The sequence below is a fragment of the Sinohyriopsis cumingii genome, chromosome 12 (assembly GCF_028554795.1).
Source record: "Sinohyriopsis cumingii isolate HCF-2022 chromosome 12, ASM2855479v2, whole genome shotgun sequence".
NCBI classification, from domain to species: Eukaryota; Metazoa; Mollusca; class Bivalvia; order Unionida; family Unionidae; genus Sinohyriopsis; species Sinohyriopsis cumingii.
The window spans coordinates 18,478,400-18,495,496 of NC_142972.1; the positions used below are offsets into that span (position 1 = coordinate 18,478,400).

The following is a 17,097-nucleotide window of genomic DNA, read 5'->3' on the forward strand; positions in this document are numbered from 1 at the left end:
CAATAGTGACTGGGTCATCCCACAAAAATGGGCCATTCATTAGTTCATGATGCAATACATACTTATAAAGACATGCTGATACCTGAAGGTACTACACAACACACTCCAACACTCACTGAATTGCGATTTTAACCTATAAAACAGTCGGATGTGAGATTTAAAAACGTACACACATTGAATTAATTCATGATGAATGTAGTTCTTTTTTTAAACAGTACTTTTTACACATTATTGGCTATAGCATGCCAGAAAAGCTTTTCAAAGAACACACTGAGGCAGCTGACTTGGACAGGTATCAAATCTGTAACCCTTGGATTAGAAGACTAATGCTCTACCATCTGGGGCACTGGAGATGACTGCACATGACAAAACAATTCTAATTCATTTATTTCTAAATATTAATGCACTGAATTCTACCATCTTTAATGTACATGTCTAAGAGTTTATAAAGCTAGAATGTCTAAAATGTGTTGTTTTTTTTCCCTTGTGTTAGCATGACTCCTTAATTCTTGTAGAATGTAAGTTTGCTTAAAAACATATCTGAATCATACATTTTCCTGATGTGCTGAATGCCTGTAAACATATGAGTCATTTTCTGACTTTAATGCTTGGCAAAAAATGTCTTTGGACACAGTGGCCTTGTTTTACATCAGCTGGCTGAAAATAAATCACAACTATTTCAAGTAACCAAACTGTAGAACCAGAAAAACTCAATGATGACATGCATCAATGCAGATTTTCTGCTGCAGAAATGAAGAAAAGTAATAACGCAACAAAACCCATGAATCAACCTTACAAACGACTCCAGTGTTCCACAGAAACAAAACCCATGATTCAACCTTACAAATGAGTTCCAGTGTTCCATAGAAATTAAACCCATGATTCAACCTTACAAATGAGTTCCAGTGTTCCATAGAAATTAAACTCATGATTCAACCTTAAAAATGAGTTCCAGTGTTCCATGGAAATGAATCCCATAATTTTCAACTTGAAAAACTATTCCAGTTTTCCATGGAAATGAAACCCATAATTCAACCTTAAAAATGAGTCCAGTTTTCTTTGTAAAAGAAAATAATGAGTCGACCTACAAAACATGTCCAGTTTTCCTTGAAATGTGAATTTCATAAATTTCATACACTTCGTTGTTATGTACTGTACAACTTGATGTCAAGCAAGTTTTTCATGTTACTATTGTTTCAGCAAATTTTAAAATGAATTTCCGTAATCCGACCACAGGGAAGGAAGGTTGTAAAGAAAATTAAGTTTCATTTTATAATCCACTTGTTAAATAAGTTCATCATTTTTAAGGATTGTTGTTTGTAAAAGAGTCAAATTTAGACAACATATACTAATACTTAAAAATTTATATAGTAAACTTCAAAATTAGGATGTTATCCTGTCATATACAACATTCTCCTACATATAAATGACATCAGCTAGTTCTGAAACAAAGTAAAAAAATCCCATTTTCTCTTAATTTCATTTGAATGCAATTCTCAAAATTCTCCAAAATTAACAATATTATCCATTTTCATCTTAAGAAGAGGCATTTGACAAACAAATGCAGCCTTTTTGTAATTTTAGTGAACATTTTGGCATTTTTATTAGCAGGTGTGGGCTCTGGAAAGGGTTGCCACAATTACCAACCTCAATAGTATAAATCGTCACACAGGTGGCAAGGTCATGCTTTAAGAAACCATTGTGATATGATGTTTACATGCTATCAACAAAACCTATAGCAATAACTTTACAAACACAGTTGTGTACCCCATTACAATTTAATTTCTCTCCCAAGAAATATAATGCCAGAGTAATTCCAATATTTTTCAAAATGTTAGAAGAACTGGAGGAGTGGGTTTGTTTTTAACTGGAGAACTGTTAGCATGAACTTTGTGACAGTTACGGCTGGGTTACCATCATGCATGGGACTTGTATGAGAAATTCATTAACCCTTAAAGTGCTATATACTTCAGTAACACAAGATCTCTCAGTGCTGAATTGTTTGAATTTAAAAGGAATGAAAATTGCACTCTGTTTAAACTGCCTATATTTAAAATAGTGTACGCAAGATAAATGTGTATCTATACTGTGTATGAAAAACAATTACAGATGTCTCAATTTTGTTACAAACATTAAGTAACACATGTTATTTTATCATATTTGCACTCAAAGGTACAAATACAGGTAAAAGTACAAATTACCTTTGTATTTATTCCTTACTGGAGTTCATTTTAAAGGAAAAAGTTTAAATATTTATCAAAACACTCCACTCATTAGTACTTCAACCATATGTGTGTGTGTGTGTGCATGTGCATGTGTGTATGCGTGCGTGCATGTGTGACAACTTTATATTCAAACTGTGAAAATCACATGTATGAAAGGAAACAGTTCATGAACATACAGTCCAAGAACACAGCAAGAAAGCTAACACTCCCTAACATCTGGAATAAATATTCAGAAAGCGTATATCTGTCTGTCCTCTAATGTCCACTTATAAGTCAACAGTCACCTGTCAATATCATTACCTATTCAGGTGTTACTTGCTTAAAATTTTAAGAAATATATCTCAACTCCTTTTTTTTGCTGAAGGATGCCCAGTACAAATCAAAGTCAAATTTATGCACCGAACCCATGACTATAACCAATACAACAACAAAAAAAGTTTCAACTGATCTGATGTGACAGGCTTTCATTTGCTCAAACAGCCATATTAAGTTCCTAATTTTACTTTGGTCTAGGATTAAATGCAAGAAATCCTTGTTACAAAATAGCTATAAACATTCTACAAGCTTGGTATGTTCTATTTCTATGTTTAATTTAAAAATACTTCCGAACAGGGGTTAACGGGTATGGCCATCTACTTTAGTCCACCTAGCATATACATTGGACAACATTAATTCAACATTTTCCAGTTCCAAATCACCCACTTGTATTTCCAGCTACACTTTCCCACCTCCAGTTATCTGATATACTTCAGAACTTGTTCAAAATCATTGTCATCATCACTATCATCAGTCAAAGGAAATCCTCAAGCATCACTATCATCAGTCAAAGGAAATCCTCAAAATATAAATGATGTTGGGCAAAACAATTTTGGTATTTCTAGACAGAATTCTTGTTCTAAATGCTCAAAAATACCAATAAAATATAATTTCATTTTAAAACCATCCATGCAAAGCAAACGTAACCTGATATGCAAACAGTTGCCTGCCTGAAAAAAAAAAAGATATGCCATAACAAACGCTTTGAGAAATCTACAGACTAATGTCAAAACAAATATTTTAAAAGGTTAAATAAATATCATGATGACCAGTGTACAAAGTAGCCATTGTGGCTTAATTGCCAGAAAGCTGGACTCAAACGCTAAAATGTCTAGTTTAGAATCTTACAATCAGAATATCCCCTTGTTGACTTCCATGGCATAGCAAGGCACATTACTCTAATTGTTATGACATGAAATGACCTACTTGCTTTGCTGTACCATAAACACTAAAGCAAACAAAACTCATCTTCAACTTGGGACAGCATGAACCCAGATCTGTTATTCAATGCACTATGTGACAACAGCCCTTCTACAAGTTGTACAAAAAGTAAAGGGGCCTGTGCATGCTGAAAAAGAAAATTTACTGAAAGCACTAATCTGATCTTTGAAAGAACTAATTACTCAAAATGCACTCGATAACCTGGAGGTGGGGATTGGGATTGGGGACTGGTAATCTCAAGTCCGTGTATCTACTTTAAAAATCATGTTCAATTCTACCATGCAGAGGGAGCCACAAGTGGCCGAGTGGTCTAAATTTCTTGTCATGCTACTCTTTTTACATCAAACACTTCTCTCAAATGTTTCAAATGATCAAGATTTAAAGCCAGTACAGTGAAACACATTGATTCAAATGTCTATGATGTAAAATGAAGAAATTAATCTACCTTACCAGAACATGGCTTTAAGTATGGAATTTACTGTTTTGGGATACACTGAACTCCTATGTAACTTTTTAAGCAATTTTTTACTAGCATTTTCTTCGACAATTCTACTTTTCTCTAAAAATGATCTTTTAAAACAAATTAAAGTTCAGTTTATTGCAGAATCATGCATATTTACATTTTCCTTGTTCAGAAATTGAATCTGTTACATGATGTACAACAATCCTGAAAATGTGTTACACTAAGGACAAACACTATACTGAGGTAAAAATCTGTGGACAACCTCAAATGCCCCATTATGTTCAATTATCAAATATGTTGTTTTTATTGAATTGCCATTTAACAATTTTGATTGCCACTGGCAGTTTTGGTAATCACTAGTGTCAACATACATACTTAGTAACATTCCTTTTATGTGTACAGGTTGACTTCTGATTGTGTCTCTACTCAAACAGGTGTAGCACAGTTAATTTTATATCACCTTCAAAGATGAACTGTCACATAAATCTCTTGATTATAACACTATCCTACAAGTTTCCTTTAACTTCGCTAAGGAAAATAAAAAGAAAAAAAAACAACTAAAAACATACACAGGGGGATTATAAAAGCATTCCATTTAAATATATGAAATATACATTAACTGAGATTCACCTTACCTGTTCAAGGCGGATCCTAGTGCTTGTTAAATAATGTAACTAGTGAGTAAATGACATCTCTATATGTGCAGGTGTTCCTTCAACTTGTCTTCATACCTGATGCATTGCATTAATATCCCTTATAACAATATTAATTACAGCTGATTATATTAATTATAGTTGATTCTGTTAATTACAGCTGATTCTTGGAGATGATATGGTCACTCAAAATATTTTAGAATCAAGCTCCTAAAATATGTATAAACGTTTCTGAACACTCTGCCAATGTTTCCACTAGAAAATTAAAACTAATAAAACTTATTTTCCACTTGATAGAGTCTAAAACAGATGCTCAACACTTTTTTGATTCTTTGGAGTAGAAGTACTGGAGGTCCTCATAAATCCTTAGAATAATTACTTTTTCCAACTGTGCCAGTGCCTTATGCTCAGCGAGGTGCCTTAGTCCATCAATACCGTTTACGTCCTGAGCTTTCCCTTGATTCAGATACAATGTCAGGCTTGACTGGGCTAGTATATTGTCATCGATGTACATTATAATAGAGAAACTGCACATTTATGTGGCTTTGGCTTGTCTACCAGCCCGTGTAATAAGAGACTCCACTGTGTTTCCCCTGATAAATTCAACAACACAAAATCACAGGTAACCCACCTTAAGTTTATACATTTATACTGAAACTTGTCACTATTTACTCTTTCCCTGGCTTCCACACCTTCCGCCCTCCCTGTCAGATATTGATTTTACAATAGCGTGTCCTTACAAACTAAAATAGTTGTATCTGTCAGAGTTGGCATTCTTATATTACGAAAAGCATAGAAGAGTCAGTGGAACAGGAAAAGATTTCCTGTGTTCCAATTTGTCATAATTCACATCTGTTGAAACCTATGTCCCTTTAGCACATCAACTGAACAATTGCAAGTTTGTTAGTAAATACTGTAAAATTAATAAATAATGGTGCCATTCTTTATAACCTCAGAACATTATCAAACACAATCATTCATTTATATATATATGTGTGTGTGTACATGTATATATATATATACACACACACACACACACACATCCAAGGGAATTGGTGTAATAGTTCTAATTGCTAATATATTCCTGATTTAACTAGATCTGTCAGTGAGTGCTTTCAGAATATACCACACACCTTATGATTGAAGCCACTGGCAAGGTCTGTCCCATACCCACATTGACCAAGCTGAACACTAAAACCTAATGAGATGTCAGTGATCTGTAAAGGTGACAGCCTAATACCACTTGGTTACATGGAGCCCCACCATACAATATATGAAGTACTCAAAGAGTAAATACAATTTTCAAAGAATGGAAAGACAACTCAAAGTATTAATCTCACCAAGTAAAACATTTTATGGTACACAATTGACAGTCATGATAAAAATGCACACCAAATTACAGAAAGATATCTCAAACAGTTCTTGAGATATAGACAGCACAAGAATGTGATGAATGGATGGACATATTTGTAAAAAAATGGGGTTATTTCAAAATGTTGATCTGACTACTGTATATACTCACTTATAAGTCGAGTCCAACTGCAAACTGCACAGACCCAGATTAACTGGTGCTGATCTGGGTCTGTGGAGTTTGTTAGGAGTAATCAGAAGAACAAACAACAAAGACCTTGAACTGCAGGTACATTATACCCTGGCAGATCAGGATCTTTGTTATTTGCAGTTTGATCAGACTTAAAAGCGAGTATATATTTTATCTTTACAGGACAAAACATCTAGTCATGATACAAAACATCTAGTCATAATACAAAACATCTAGTCCTGATACAAAACCATGAACATGACTTCAAGGGGTGTAAAGTTAATTTTTGTTGGTTTCTGTTGATTTTACAACACATTTAACACAATACTGACTACCCGGCATATCATGCTGAGGAAACAGAAGCTAAGTGCATTTCCCATAAAGTTCACTTGAAAACTATTGCAAAGTTGCATACAGATAAACCATTTTTCAATAGGTCGAGGTCAAACTGTTGAACATGCTTGCAGAATTTAAAGTATATAGCTCAGTTGGAACAAAGTCATCTTTTTGGATTGGCTAGCATGGATCAGTTCCAAGAAATCAACTGTAAAATGGTTAATATTGCCAAGTCTGCCACAGACTCAAACTGGGCTTCATCACAGTTTGGAATCAGTGGGCTTCTTTCTAGTTACATTCCAGTACCCCTGTAGGGTCATGGATGTTGACCAGGCTTATGTTCCCTCCTGAATAATGAAAGAGGCAACTAATGGAACATACTGGTTCATGTAATAAAATGCATTTTATGATGATGTTCCAAGGTATTGGTCCTTTGAAAAGTGCTTTTGATTTGGTATTTGATGTATTTTACTCTTTTTCATTTTATATACCTTTTGAGGAAACTTTTTGCCACAACTTTTTACTTCTATCTTTTGCCTCATTTTTGGTAACATTATCTATATTTGGTTGAGAGGCATGTCTTCTGTTTTTGTTTTTACCAATTAGCTATCTATCTTTCTATACTTGGCACCATAACAATAGTACAGTGCTGATGTGCTGTTAAATTCCATCTATCAGTCCATACAGTAGTTAGGTAACTGACCTGAGAAGTATCAAGGTCACACAGCTGAAGGTCATCATGAGGAAACTTCTCCTGCACACGTTCCATCCGTTTTTCATTGTCCATGTTACCCATTTCCTCTTCATGCTCTCTGACCATCTGAAACATGCCAGGCAAAAATTACTTAACTCATATTTACATAAATGCAATACAATCTTTGATTAGTCATATGTCAAAAGTAATTTTTGGGAAACCTTTACGTCTTTTTGACATCAATTGTGCTCCATGTGAAGAAGTGCCCAATTACATTCTTGAGAAGACCTTAACACACTAGGACATAATGTCTTAGAATGAGAACAGAATGGAAATAACAGCTTTACATTTTGGACAACAGTCAGAGTTGTTTCAAAGTTGCAAAGCTCAATGAAAGCAGAATGACCATATTTGCCTTCAAAACCAATAAAAAAATTATCTCAGAAACAAATAACAATAAAGTCATCCCCTCTTTTAATAATTTAGAACTGGCAGTCTGAAGTATAGGGATCACATTCATAGTGACCTTGACTTTTTTGTTTGACCAAATGCAAGCCATCCAAAATGTTTGGCCCAGGTCACTGTGCAGAAACCATTTTTTCTTCTTTCAGTGATCTTGAACTTTCACCTTTTGACATAAAAATCAAATGGGTTCTTCCTCCCCAAAAGAGCAAGCCATCTACAAAGTTTGGTGGAGGTATGTGATGCAAGACTGACGTCATTGTGCAGAATGAGAAAAGTTAAAAAGACAGTCACACATGGTTATGGCATAATAACCTCCTCCAAAATGGTGGAGGTATAAAAATTTATGTAAAGTTGTCATCTACATATAAATACAAGTGTGCTAGCCAAATTTGGTTTGTCTACATGTAATGGTCCTTTGCACAATCTTGCTAGAAAATTTGGGCAGATATGACCAAATTATGATGGCCCCATGCAGAGTCTGGGCATACATGTAAAACAATTTAGACTGAACATGAAGACAAAGTGATCACGTCTGAACTTGACATTGGTTGCCTTACTTTCTGGTCAACACATCTTTCAGATTTGCCTTATACAATCTGTTCTATTGAAGTTTCAACATAAAACATATATGCTTTTCCTTGCCCTTTGTGATGGAGAAATAAAATATTCCAGCAAAAATAGAATCTGCCCTACTGATCTAAATGACATGAGTATCGAAAGGTGGACAGTTTCCGTATATTGATCAAAGGCTTTTCAAATCTGAGAATGAGAATTTTATTAATGACAGAAAGTGATTGATAGTGAAGTTTTAAAAGAGCATATTTACAAAGATAATTGAATTCAATTCTAAGCAAATTCTAGATAGATAAAAACATGATGTGTATTTAAGATCTACAAGTCATGTATCAGACAACAGGGCACTGATGGATAATGGTGACCATAACCCCTTGTCTTTGTAAAATGTCCTTAAGGTTTCTGTGAAATCACCATTTGATAATTGCTCCTTGAAGTGGAAGATAAAGCTGGAATTTTGCTGTCATAATTATTTACAGTTATGATGAATGACATCAAACCTGATCAGCCATGGATATAAAATCATTTCCACCACCTATAGCTTCTATTAACAATGGACCATAGCAAATTCATTGATGAAAATTTATTTAGGAAATGTAAAAAAAAAAATTGCCATAGCTGACCTACAATATACAAATCATCTGATTAGTAATATAGAATTAGTCCAATTTCTCATGAAACCAGGTTAATGAAGTGCCATAAGAAACTATAATATATTCCAGCTGTACATCATAAAAATTTGTTTCCATATATTATCAAGCCAAATAGAAAATGAAAGAAAATAACAAAATGTCCCAGTCTCTTACTGGTTCAGCATAACAGTATTTTAAAATTCTAATAGCCCTGTTAAACCTACTTGTTTAAAGTTGAGCATGGTCATCTGGTGTTTTGATGGTAATGGCAAAACAAAAAGAAAACATTTAAGAATTGAAATTGCTTAAGAAAGGTTTACATAAAAAGCCCAAACCCATAAACTTTTTATCATCCCACCTTGCATCAAGTGTTATATATCTAAAAATTGGTCCTTCTTGTAAGAGGCCATCTCTGTCAAGAGTAGCCTCCCATGACGGAGACATATTTTAAATCTAAAATATGATTGAAGTTTGTTAGGCAGACAAGCATCAGAATGTTGTTTATTTAATGAATCTTGACCTACATACACTTTAAGGTCAATTACAGAGAAAATTTCAGAACATTTTCATTAGCACGTTATGCCATGATTAAAAATGTGTTTATCAAGTAAAATGTACTCCAACCAAGTTCTTGAAATGTACCAAAGGTAGTTCTTTACAAAACTGGTTAAAAAAGGAATGGCACAGAAAACTGGGATTTACCAATTATATAAAAATCAGACAAGTATTCTGAAGACCTCTGAAACAGTACTGATGCTCAATCTAATTTGTATCCCTTCAGCATATTAAAAGTGAAGCAAAAAGGATTTAACATAATTTAGGCAATCATCAGTGGAGGGCAGAATATCGTCTGTGTATCACTTCAAAGAATTGCAGAATCCCTCAACCCACCTGTATCACTGTGTTATGTACGAAACTATGTTATATTGAGAAGCATGATATGGAACCATGATATATCAAGAACATAGTGATAGAACGGCAGTATAGTGGAAACTATCAACATGTTTTTAAATAATGGTGTTTTCTGAAAAGGAAATAAAGACTGAAGAGGCTTTATGTTGTTTTCTTTCAAATGATATTGTTATACATTGGTATGATTTTGGTTATAGAATCCAGAATGGTACCACATTACATCTAGTCCATAGTGGTACTGCATAAAATCTGGAGTTGTGTCATAACAAAGCACATTATAAAGCACATTCTTTACAGGATGCCCTAGACAAACTGGACAACTGGTGCACATGCAATGGCATGGTGGTAAATACTGGTAAAACTAAACTATTTCTTATCTCAACATGGCTAAAAAGGACAAATCTTGATAGTGATGAACAGTCTGACATGGAAGGATACAAATTTGCAAATGGTCTGTCATGATAGACTATTTGGTGTTTTGGTAGATAATAACCTTTGGTAGATAATAAGCTTTGGTAGATTATAACCTATCATGGATTGAACATATCAAACATATCAGTGAAAATGTCAATTCAAGTTTATGGCTTCTCAGTAGGATAAGACATTTTCTCCCTGAAAGGCACAGAAAACTATTTTATAACAGTTACATACAACAGTATTTAGACTGCTGTAATACAGTATGGGGTAATTCAAATGATAAAAACATAGCAAAGCTGGCACATCTTAAAAAAGAGCATTTGGGCTAATATCAATCCAGAAAGAAAGCAAGGAAAATTTAGCTGGTAAGTTAAAAATATTATTACCTATTAAAGACTGAATCTGTTTAAGAAAAGCCAAATTAATGTACAGGATATCCCACAATAGTGCTCCTGAATATTTACAATCACTATTCCAGTATAGGCTACCTGGTAATACTCCCCACTGGCAATCCCTGTCTACAAAACAATATAAAATTCCCAAACCAAATAAGGAATTATTTTTAAGAAGTTTCCAATACTCTGGAACTTTGCTCTGGAATAGTATTCCAGTTGAGATTAGAAATGCCCACTCTATTTCCTTCTTCCAAACCCAATATATCCAGTGGTTTCAGAGATGCAGCTTAAATAAATAAATTCCTTTGTATGAGGGCCTCAAGGTAGATTAGTTTTTAGCAAATTGTGTTACCCTCTTTAAATAAGGTCATTATTATTATTATTATTATTATTATTATTATTATTATTATTATTATTATGGAGTTTACTGAGGAGCTGACATAACACATGTACCAACAGATTTTCATATGCAAGTTTATTGTTGTTGTTGTTGTTTTGGGGTTTAACGCCATTTTTCAGCACGCGACAGGCTATACATGGCGGCCAGGATTAATGGTGGAGGAAGAACCCAGGAAAACCCCGGAAAGAACCACCGACCCATGAGAAGCTACTGGCAAGCTTTCTCACATACCCACATTAGCCGAATCCAAGACTCAAACCCACGCAGACAGAGGTGAGATGGCAGTGGCGCTTTAGACCACTCGGCCACTCGGGGCCCCCTATACGCAAGTTTAAGCAGAAACCTCTGTATTTGACCTTGAAGTGCCAATCATCAGGAATAATGATGGCTACCATGTATAATCATGAATAGTCCAATGTTCGTATACAAGAATAGGTAAAACATTAAGTTACATGACCGGCACATAAGCCAACCCACAAGTCCAAGACGACATCAAAAGATGCATATGGTAAGTTCTAAATGCATTTAATTAGGTAAACTTATATTGTCAAAAATTATGTGTATGCCTCTCTTGGGGCTGGCAACTGTATGAGTATTAAATGGAAATGTTATAAGTTAATATAATTTGTTTAAAAAGTCAACAAATTTATTTAATTTTCTGTTTTCTTCTTGTTTGTAAGTATTTCAGATTTGTGTATAATTTGATTTGAACAATGATAAGAATTGAGCATTCACAGGTTACTGTGACAGTACCTCTCCCTTTTGACTATAGTTTGTTGTTAATACATTACTGCATTATCATTTTGTATCATTGCACCAGGAATTATGTTTTTATTTTGCCTGAAAGTGTAAATACTCAACTCAATAAAATGTGATAATATGATCTTAGTCGATCTATATTCAGAATTTTAGCCTTTGTTATTATCTTTCTTTCACGAACATGAAACAATCATGTCCTGGTTATGTGCCTTGTTCAATTAAATGTGTGCACCTTTTTCATCAAGATTATCTCAATCTGTAGGATTGCTTATATCAATGAAAAAGAGTAAATCGTGAGCATGTGGAATAACGTAAATGAAACAGCTATGTATGTCCAGCTGAAATGTGATCTGGAAGAATGTGATTTGGTAAAAATAATGTATTAAGCAAAATCTGAATCTATTATTTTAGGGAATAAGCAAGGATTTAAGTGATGCAAAGTACAATTTTCGCTGTAGAAGTACTGTAAAGTATAGTATAACCTGGTCTCATGGGTAAACTTGAACCAGCTTGTGAATTATGAAGTCTTACCTTTATTTAATTTCATGATGGAGAAATCAGAATATATTTATGCAAATTAATAAGAAAAACAATCATAATAGTTTATAACAGTTTAGTAAGTGTTTGGACGCTGAAAATGCATTTTCTTTTACATGCAAATAAGTCTTGGTACATGGAGAAAAAAAATTCTGTGTCCTGTGATCTACTGCCATTATGGTAGTCAACCAAAAATCTTAAAATTTTTCAAGTTTAGATCTTAGCCCAGGGATAATCCGACCCCCCCCCTTTCTTCCAGGCTTTTTTAAATATTTTTTCCTCAATTATTTGGCTTATATTCCAATATATATGGTAACTTGAAACTCAGTTTTTAAAATACCAAATGGTAACAGGCTTTCAATTTTCACTGTTACAAAAATCTGACATGCAAAATTGAAAAACAGTATGAGCTGCAGAACTGATGGGTCATACTCAATCATATAGGGGTCATACTCAATCATATAGGGGTCATACTCAATCATATAGGGGTCATACTCAATCATATAGGTGTCATACTCAATCATATTGGGATTTCCCATTTTTTGATTTTGTATCGAGTGAATAATTTTAACATTTATGTTTATATTCCAACTAAAACTAACAAACTTGAGTCAACTTACACTCTTTGTTTCAAGGTCATTTGCCAAGTTCTTAAACTTGTCCGAGCACTAAATTAGTGTGCATAATGATAGTGATGGGTAGTGAGCTTAAATCCAGACCATTACACACAGTAGAACAAATTTTATCAATTTCTGCTAGACCTTATCCTGTAACTTAATGATTTACCATCTTGTATCTCAGCCTCTCAACTACTTCACCAGTCAGAATATTAAAGAACGTAAATGTAAACTCATAAATGTGTGAAACAGAATTTTGTGCAGACATGTTCTTTTACTTTAGGGATCAACCACTGGAGTGTGTGTGACAAAGTAATTTTGCTTTTGCATTGATTTGCAGATTAAAATAAGAACAAATTATAATAGCTATTTTTAAAAATAATAACTTGTGACAAAAGAAAACCAAAATATCCTAGCTGAAAGAAAAAAAATCACATGCCCTAGCCTGTAAAATTAAATAGTCAGTCCCTGATCTATATTACTACGTTTTGCAGCGGATCTAACTTCACTGGATATTAGTAGCACTAGGAGAAAGTTTTTTAAAATCCCTTATGAATATTTTACATTTAACCATATCAATATTTAGCACTAGTATTATTATAATAGTTGCGGTTGAATAGAACAACCATTTCCTTCAAACATACTCTTCCTTTTGTATCAACACAATCCCATCAATCATTTACTCAGTCTGATATCAGTCAGTATGACATCCTAGTCCTCACAATATTTTTTTATAATGTCATGTACATTCCACTGCTGTAATAAATATTTGGACTTCTTTGTAATACTTTGACTGATTCCATGGTTCGATATATCTATCAAACTATTATGTAAAATATTTAGTCAAATAAGTGCATGTGTTCATAAAGTTTTCAAATTTAGCCCTGTATTGTGAACTGCCGTAGTCAAATTATTATGTTGATTATATCATTATATATACAGTAGTCTTTCTCGGTGCATCCACAGACCCTTAAAAATTGAGTTGTACCAATGCAGACAACAGCGTAAAGGTTTTGATCTACCAGAATACTCCATAGGTGTTGGGTGCTGATATTGTTCTTGGGTGTCTTGTTTTTAGGTGTGCATATTTCTTTGAATTGGACTAAAATTTTGCTAATCAGACATTATTTTATCATCAGTTAGAACAACAAATTATATCACGCTTCTCTCATAATGCAACTAGTAAACCTGCCTATTAAATTTGTCCACCTGTAGGAATGGGCCTATTGTCAGAAAATGATTCCAAAATATGTGTAAATGATGGTTCCAGTTGGCCCACCATTGTATAAATATGGTACGTCACCTTTAATTTTAGAAAAAATTTAAAACTGAAAAATTTAAAAAAAGACTCAGAAAACATGTCACTATGTCAGATATTGTCTACTAAAAATAATGATCGGTGTCAACAACTAGTCATAAATCGCAAAGGTTTTAAAGCTGAGAATTCAGTGAGAAAAAGGCCATCCAAAAGCCTAAAGGATTATGTCAGCAAACAAAAAGTGAATAATGACATACCAGGTTCTTGTGCTGAATGCTCCTATAACCATGAATACCCAGATCTACCATCACATAATGTGACTTATCATCAAGATATATAGTGTTGCAAGCTAATTACGATTTAGTTTGAATGCTGTAAATCCTGGTCTTGCTAGCAAAGAATGTGATGGCAGGTCTGGGTCTATATTATTTATACAAACAAAGGAACATTTGTAAATTTCCCAAAGTGCTTTAAATTCTTCCAGGCTATAAGGATCACCTGTGTGTAACTTAATTACTGTTCTTTAGTTAACCATATACACTCACTTATGAGTTCAACTGAAAACTGCACAGACTCAGGTCTGCCACTGCATATTACACCAGCAGATCTGAGTCTATGCAGTTTAATAGGAGTAATCTGTAGAACAAACAACACAGACCCTGATCTGCAGTCACATTATGCTATGGCTGATCAGGATCTTTTTGCTGTTTGCAGTTTGACTCAACATATAAGCAAGTATACACAGAATTAAGAATTGGAATACACTGACCCCCCACCCACCCCGAATATAACACCATTCAAGGGAGTTGTACAAATGGACCATGTTATAGGTGAGGTCACCTTATACTGTGGTACATTTTATACAGTGGTCCCTCCATATAATTGTTAAAGGAGCCATACTGCCTACCACTGCTTTATTGAGACTTTTCTTTCAACATTTTGGTTACTATTACATAATATAATGGGACATATGACCATACCCAACATGATCCAGGTTATAATGAGGTTATCTTATAACAGAGTTCTATTATACAAAGGTTACTATTACCCTACCCACCAGCTAATGTAACAATCCATGGTATACAGAAATGCCCTACAGTGAAGCAAAACTGTTTAATAGTAAAACCTGTCCTGAGAAATCACTAATGAAAGACCACCTGTTTTGAGAGACTATTATTTTGTATCAAAAGGGGTGGTCTTTGAAGAGAGGTTCTACTGTACCATTTATTCTTGTACATAACCTACTTTCAATTGGTGGTCAGGAGGGACCCAACTCTACAAGTATGTAATATTTTGGCCAACTGTCCAGTCTAGTAACAATTTCAAACAAGCTTGAGACCAAAATTTGGGAGTTCATTATGTGATGGCTGTAGTCTAGCACACTCTGTTCACAGTTGGATGTATATTATCCAGATGCAACAAGAGACCCAAGTGGCACCAGTATCACTCACTGGTCCTTAAAGGTAGAGACTATAATAAGGCAGGTTACATAGGTTCAAATACATCCATGCCCAGATATTTTCCAGCTTTTTGTTGGATCCAACTGCAAATAACATAGACCTAAATCTGCCCTCACCTAAATGTGCTAGCATAATGGAGTCTATGCAGTTAATTATTAACACATATACCCTGATATACTGTTGCCCCAGCACCCAGCTTCTAAATCAAGTATACATGGTACATTATTATCAAGATTAACAGGGCAAATAAACAACTTACATTCCGGACTTTTGAAGCGGCTTTCTTCAGATCCTCATAGTCAGAGTGACCTGGATCTGTTTTTTCCAGCAAGTCATTCAAATACCTGTCATACTCTGGAATTCTATGAACCTGGAATAAAAAGACACATCATCAGTAATTCCTTGCAGAAAATATTTTGTTTCTATGTACTATTGCAGAGATTTATGTTTAAGCCATTTGGAATTTAACTGTGACATAATTTTGAAGCATACTTGGTGTCAAAATATGGAAATCTTGTATCCATCCTCAGGGACAAAGAACAGTCCAAATTTCAGCAATTAACTCCTGAAACTTGTGTTCTGAAATGTGTAGGAAATGGGAGCCAAGCACCTTTCCAAAAATGATCCAGAATGGCATAATTGAAGTATTAAACCCAGACTGACCTGATTGAATTATTCAACCCAGACTGACCTGATTGAATTATTCAATGCAGACTGACCTGATTGAATTATTCAACCCAAACTGACCTGAATGGGGTATTAAATCCAAACTGGCCTGATCTGTGTATTAAACCCAGACTGACCTGTTTGGATTATTATAAGCAATCTGACCTGACTGGAGTATTAAATTAAAGTGACCTGATTGGGGCATTAAACCCAGACTGGCTTGATTGGGTATTAAACACCTGACATGTGAATTACAAGTCACATACTCTATTATTAGAGCTGTTAAAGCATTCTGAGGTTCTGTACAATATTTTGATTAAAACTTTGCCAGATGTCTGTATGATATTTAGGGTCTGGGAGTTCTACAACTTTCATACTCAAACTCAGGCTTTGTATGGAATGTTTTTTTTACAAATAAATTTGTAACGATCTTTCCATAATCAAAAAACCAAAAACCAAGCAAAAACAAATCAACTTATTTTATCTTAAAAAAGACCTACCTACCCAAATTTTGAAACCAGTGTAATAATGGGCCTTAATGTTATTTTTTCTTATTTTGATTGTAAAAAGCTATGTAACAACCACATTTTGTGTTACTTTTGTTCAAAAAATTTTTATGGATCAAGTGAAAACATGCAACAGTGCAGGCAAATGGTTATGTCAATTTTTATGAAAGGACTAAAATGAATACAAAATTATGAAATTCAGGAATGCATAAAATATGCCCAAGATACAGTATTTCTTGACTGCATGTGATAATTATCCTATGTAATGGTGGTTTTAGACTGGTTCATTTAAACGTTTACTGAAAGGAGTTTAATTCTTCTCAACTCACTTC

At 34.1% G+C, this 17,097-nt stretch overlaps 1 protein-coding gene across 1 annotated transcript in view; it reads right to left on the reverse strand.

Moving 5' to 3' along the window:
- The window catches only part of LOC149786048 (uncharacterized), a 370,709-nt gene that overhangs the window by 18,352 nt on the left and 335,260 nt on the right, over positions 1-17,097 (reverse strand). Inside the window, exons 9-10 of the mRNA XM_089978110.1 lie at positions 15,853-15,963; positions 7,178-7,294 (exon numbers count right to left, since the gene is read on the reverse strand). Coding sequence (XP_089834236.1) covers positions 7,178-7,294; positions 15,853-15,963 — 228 coding nt within the window. The remainder of the gene's footprint in view (positions 1-7,177; positions 7,295-15,852; positions 15,964-17,097) is intronic.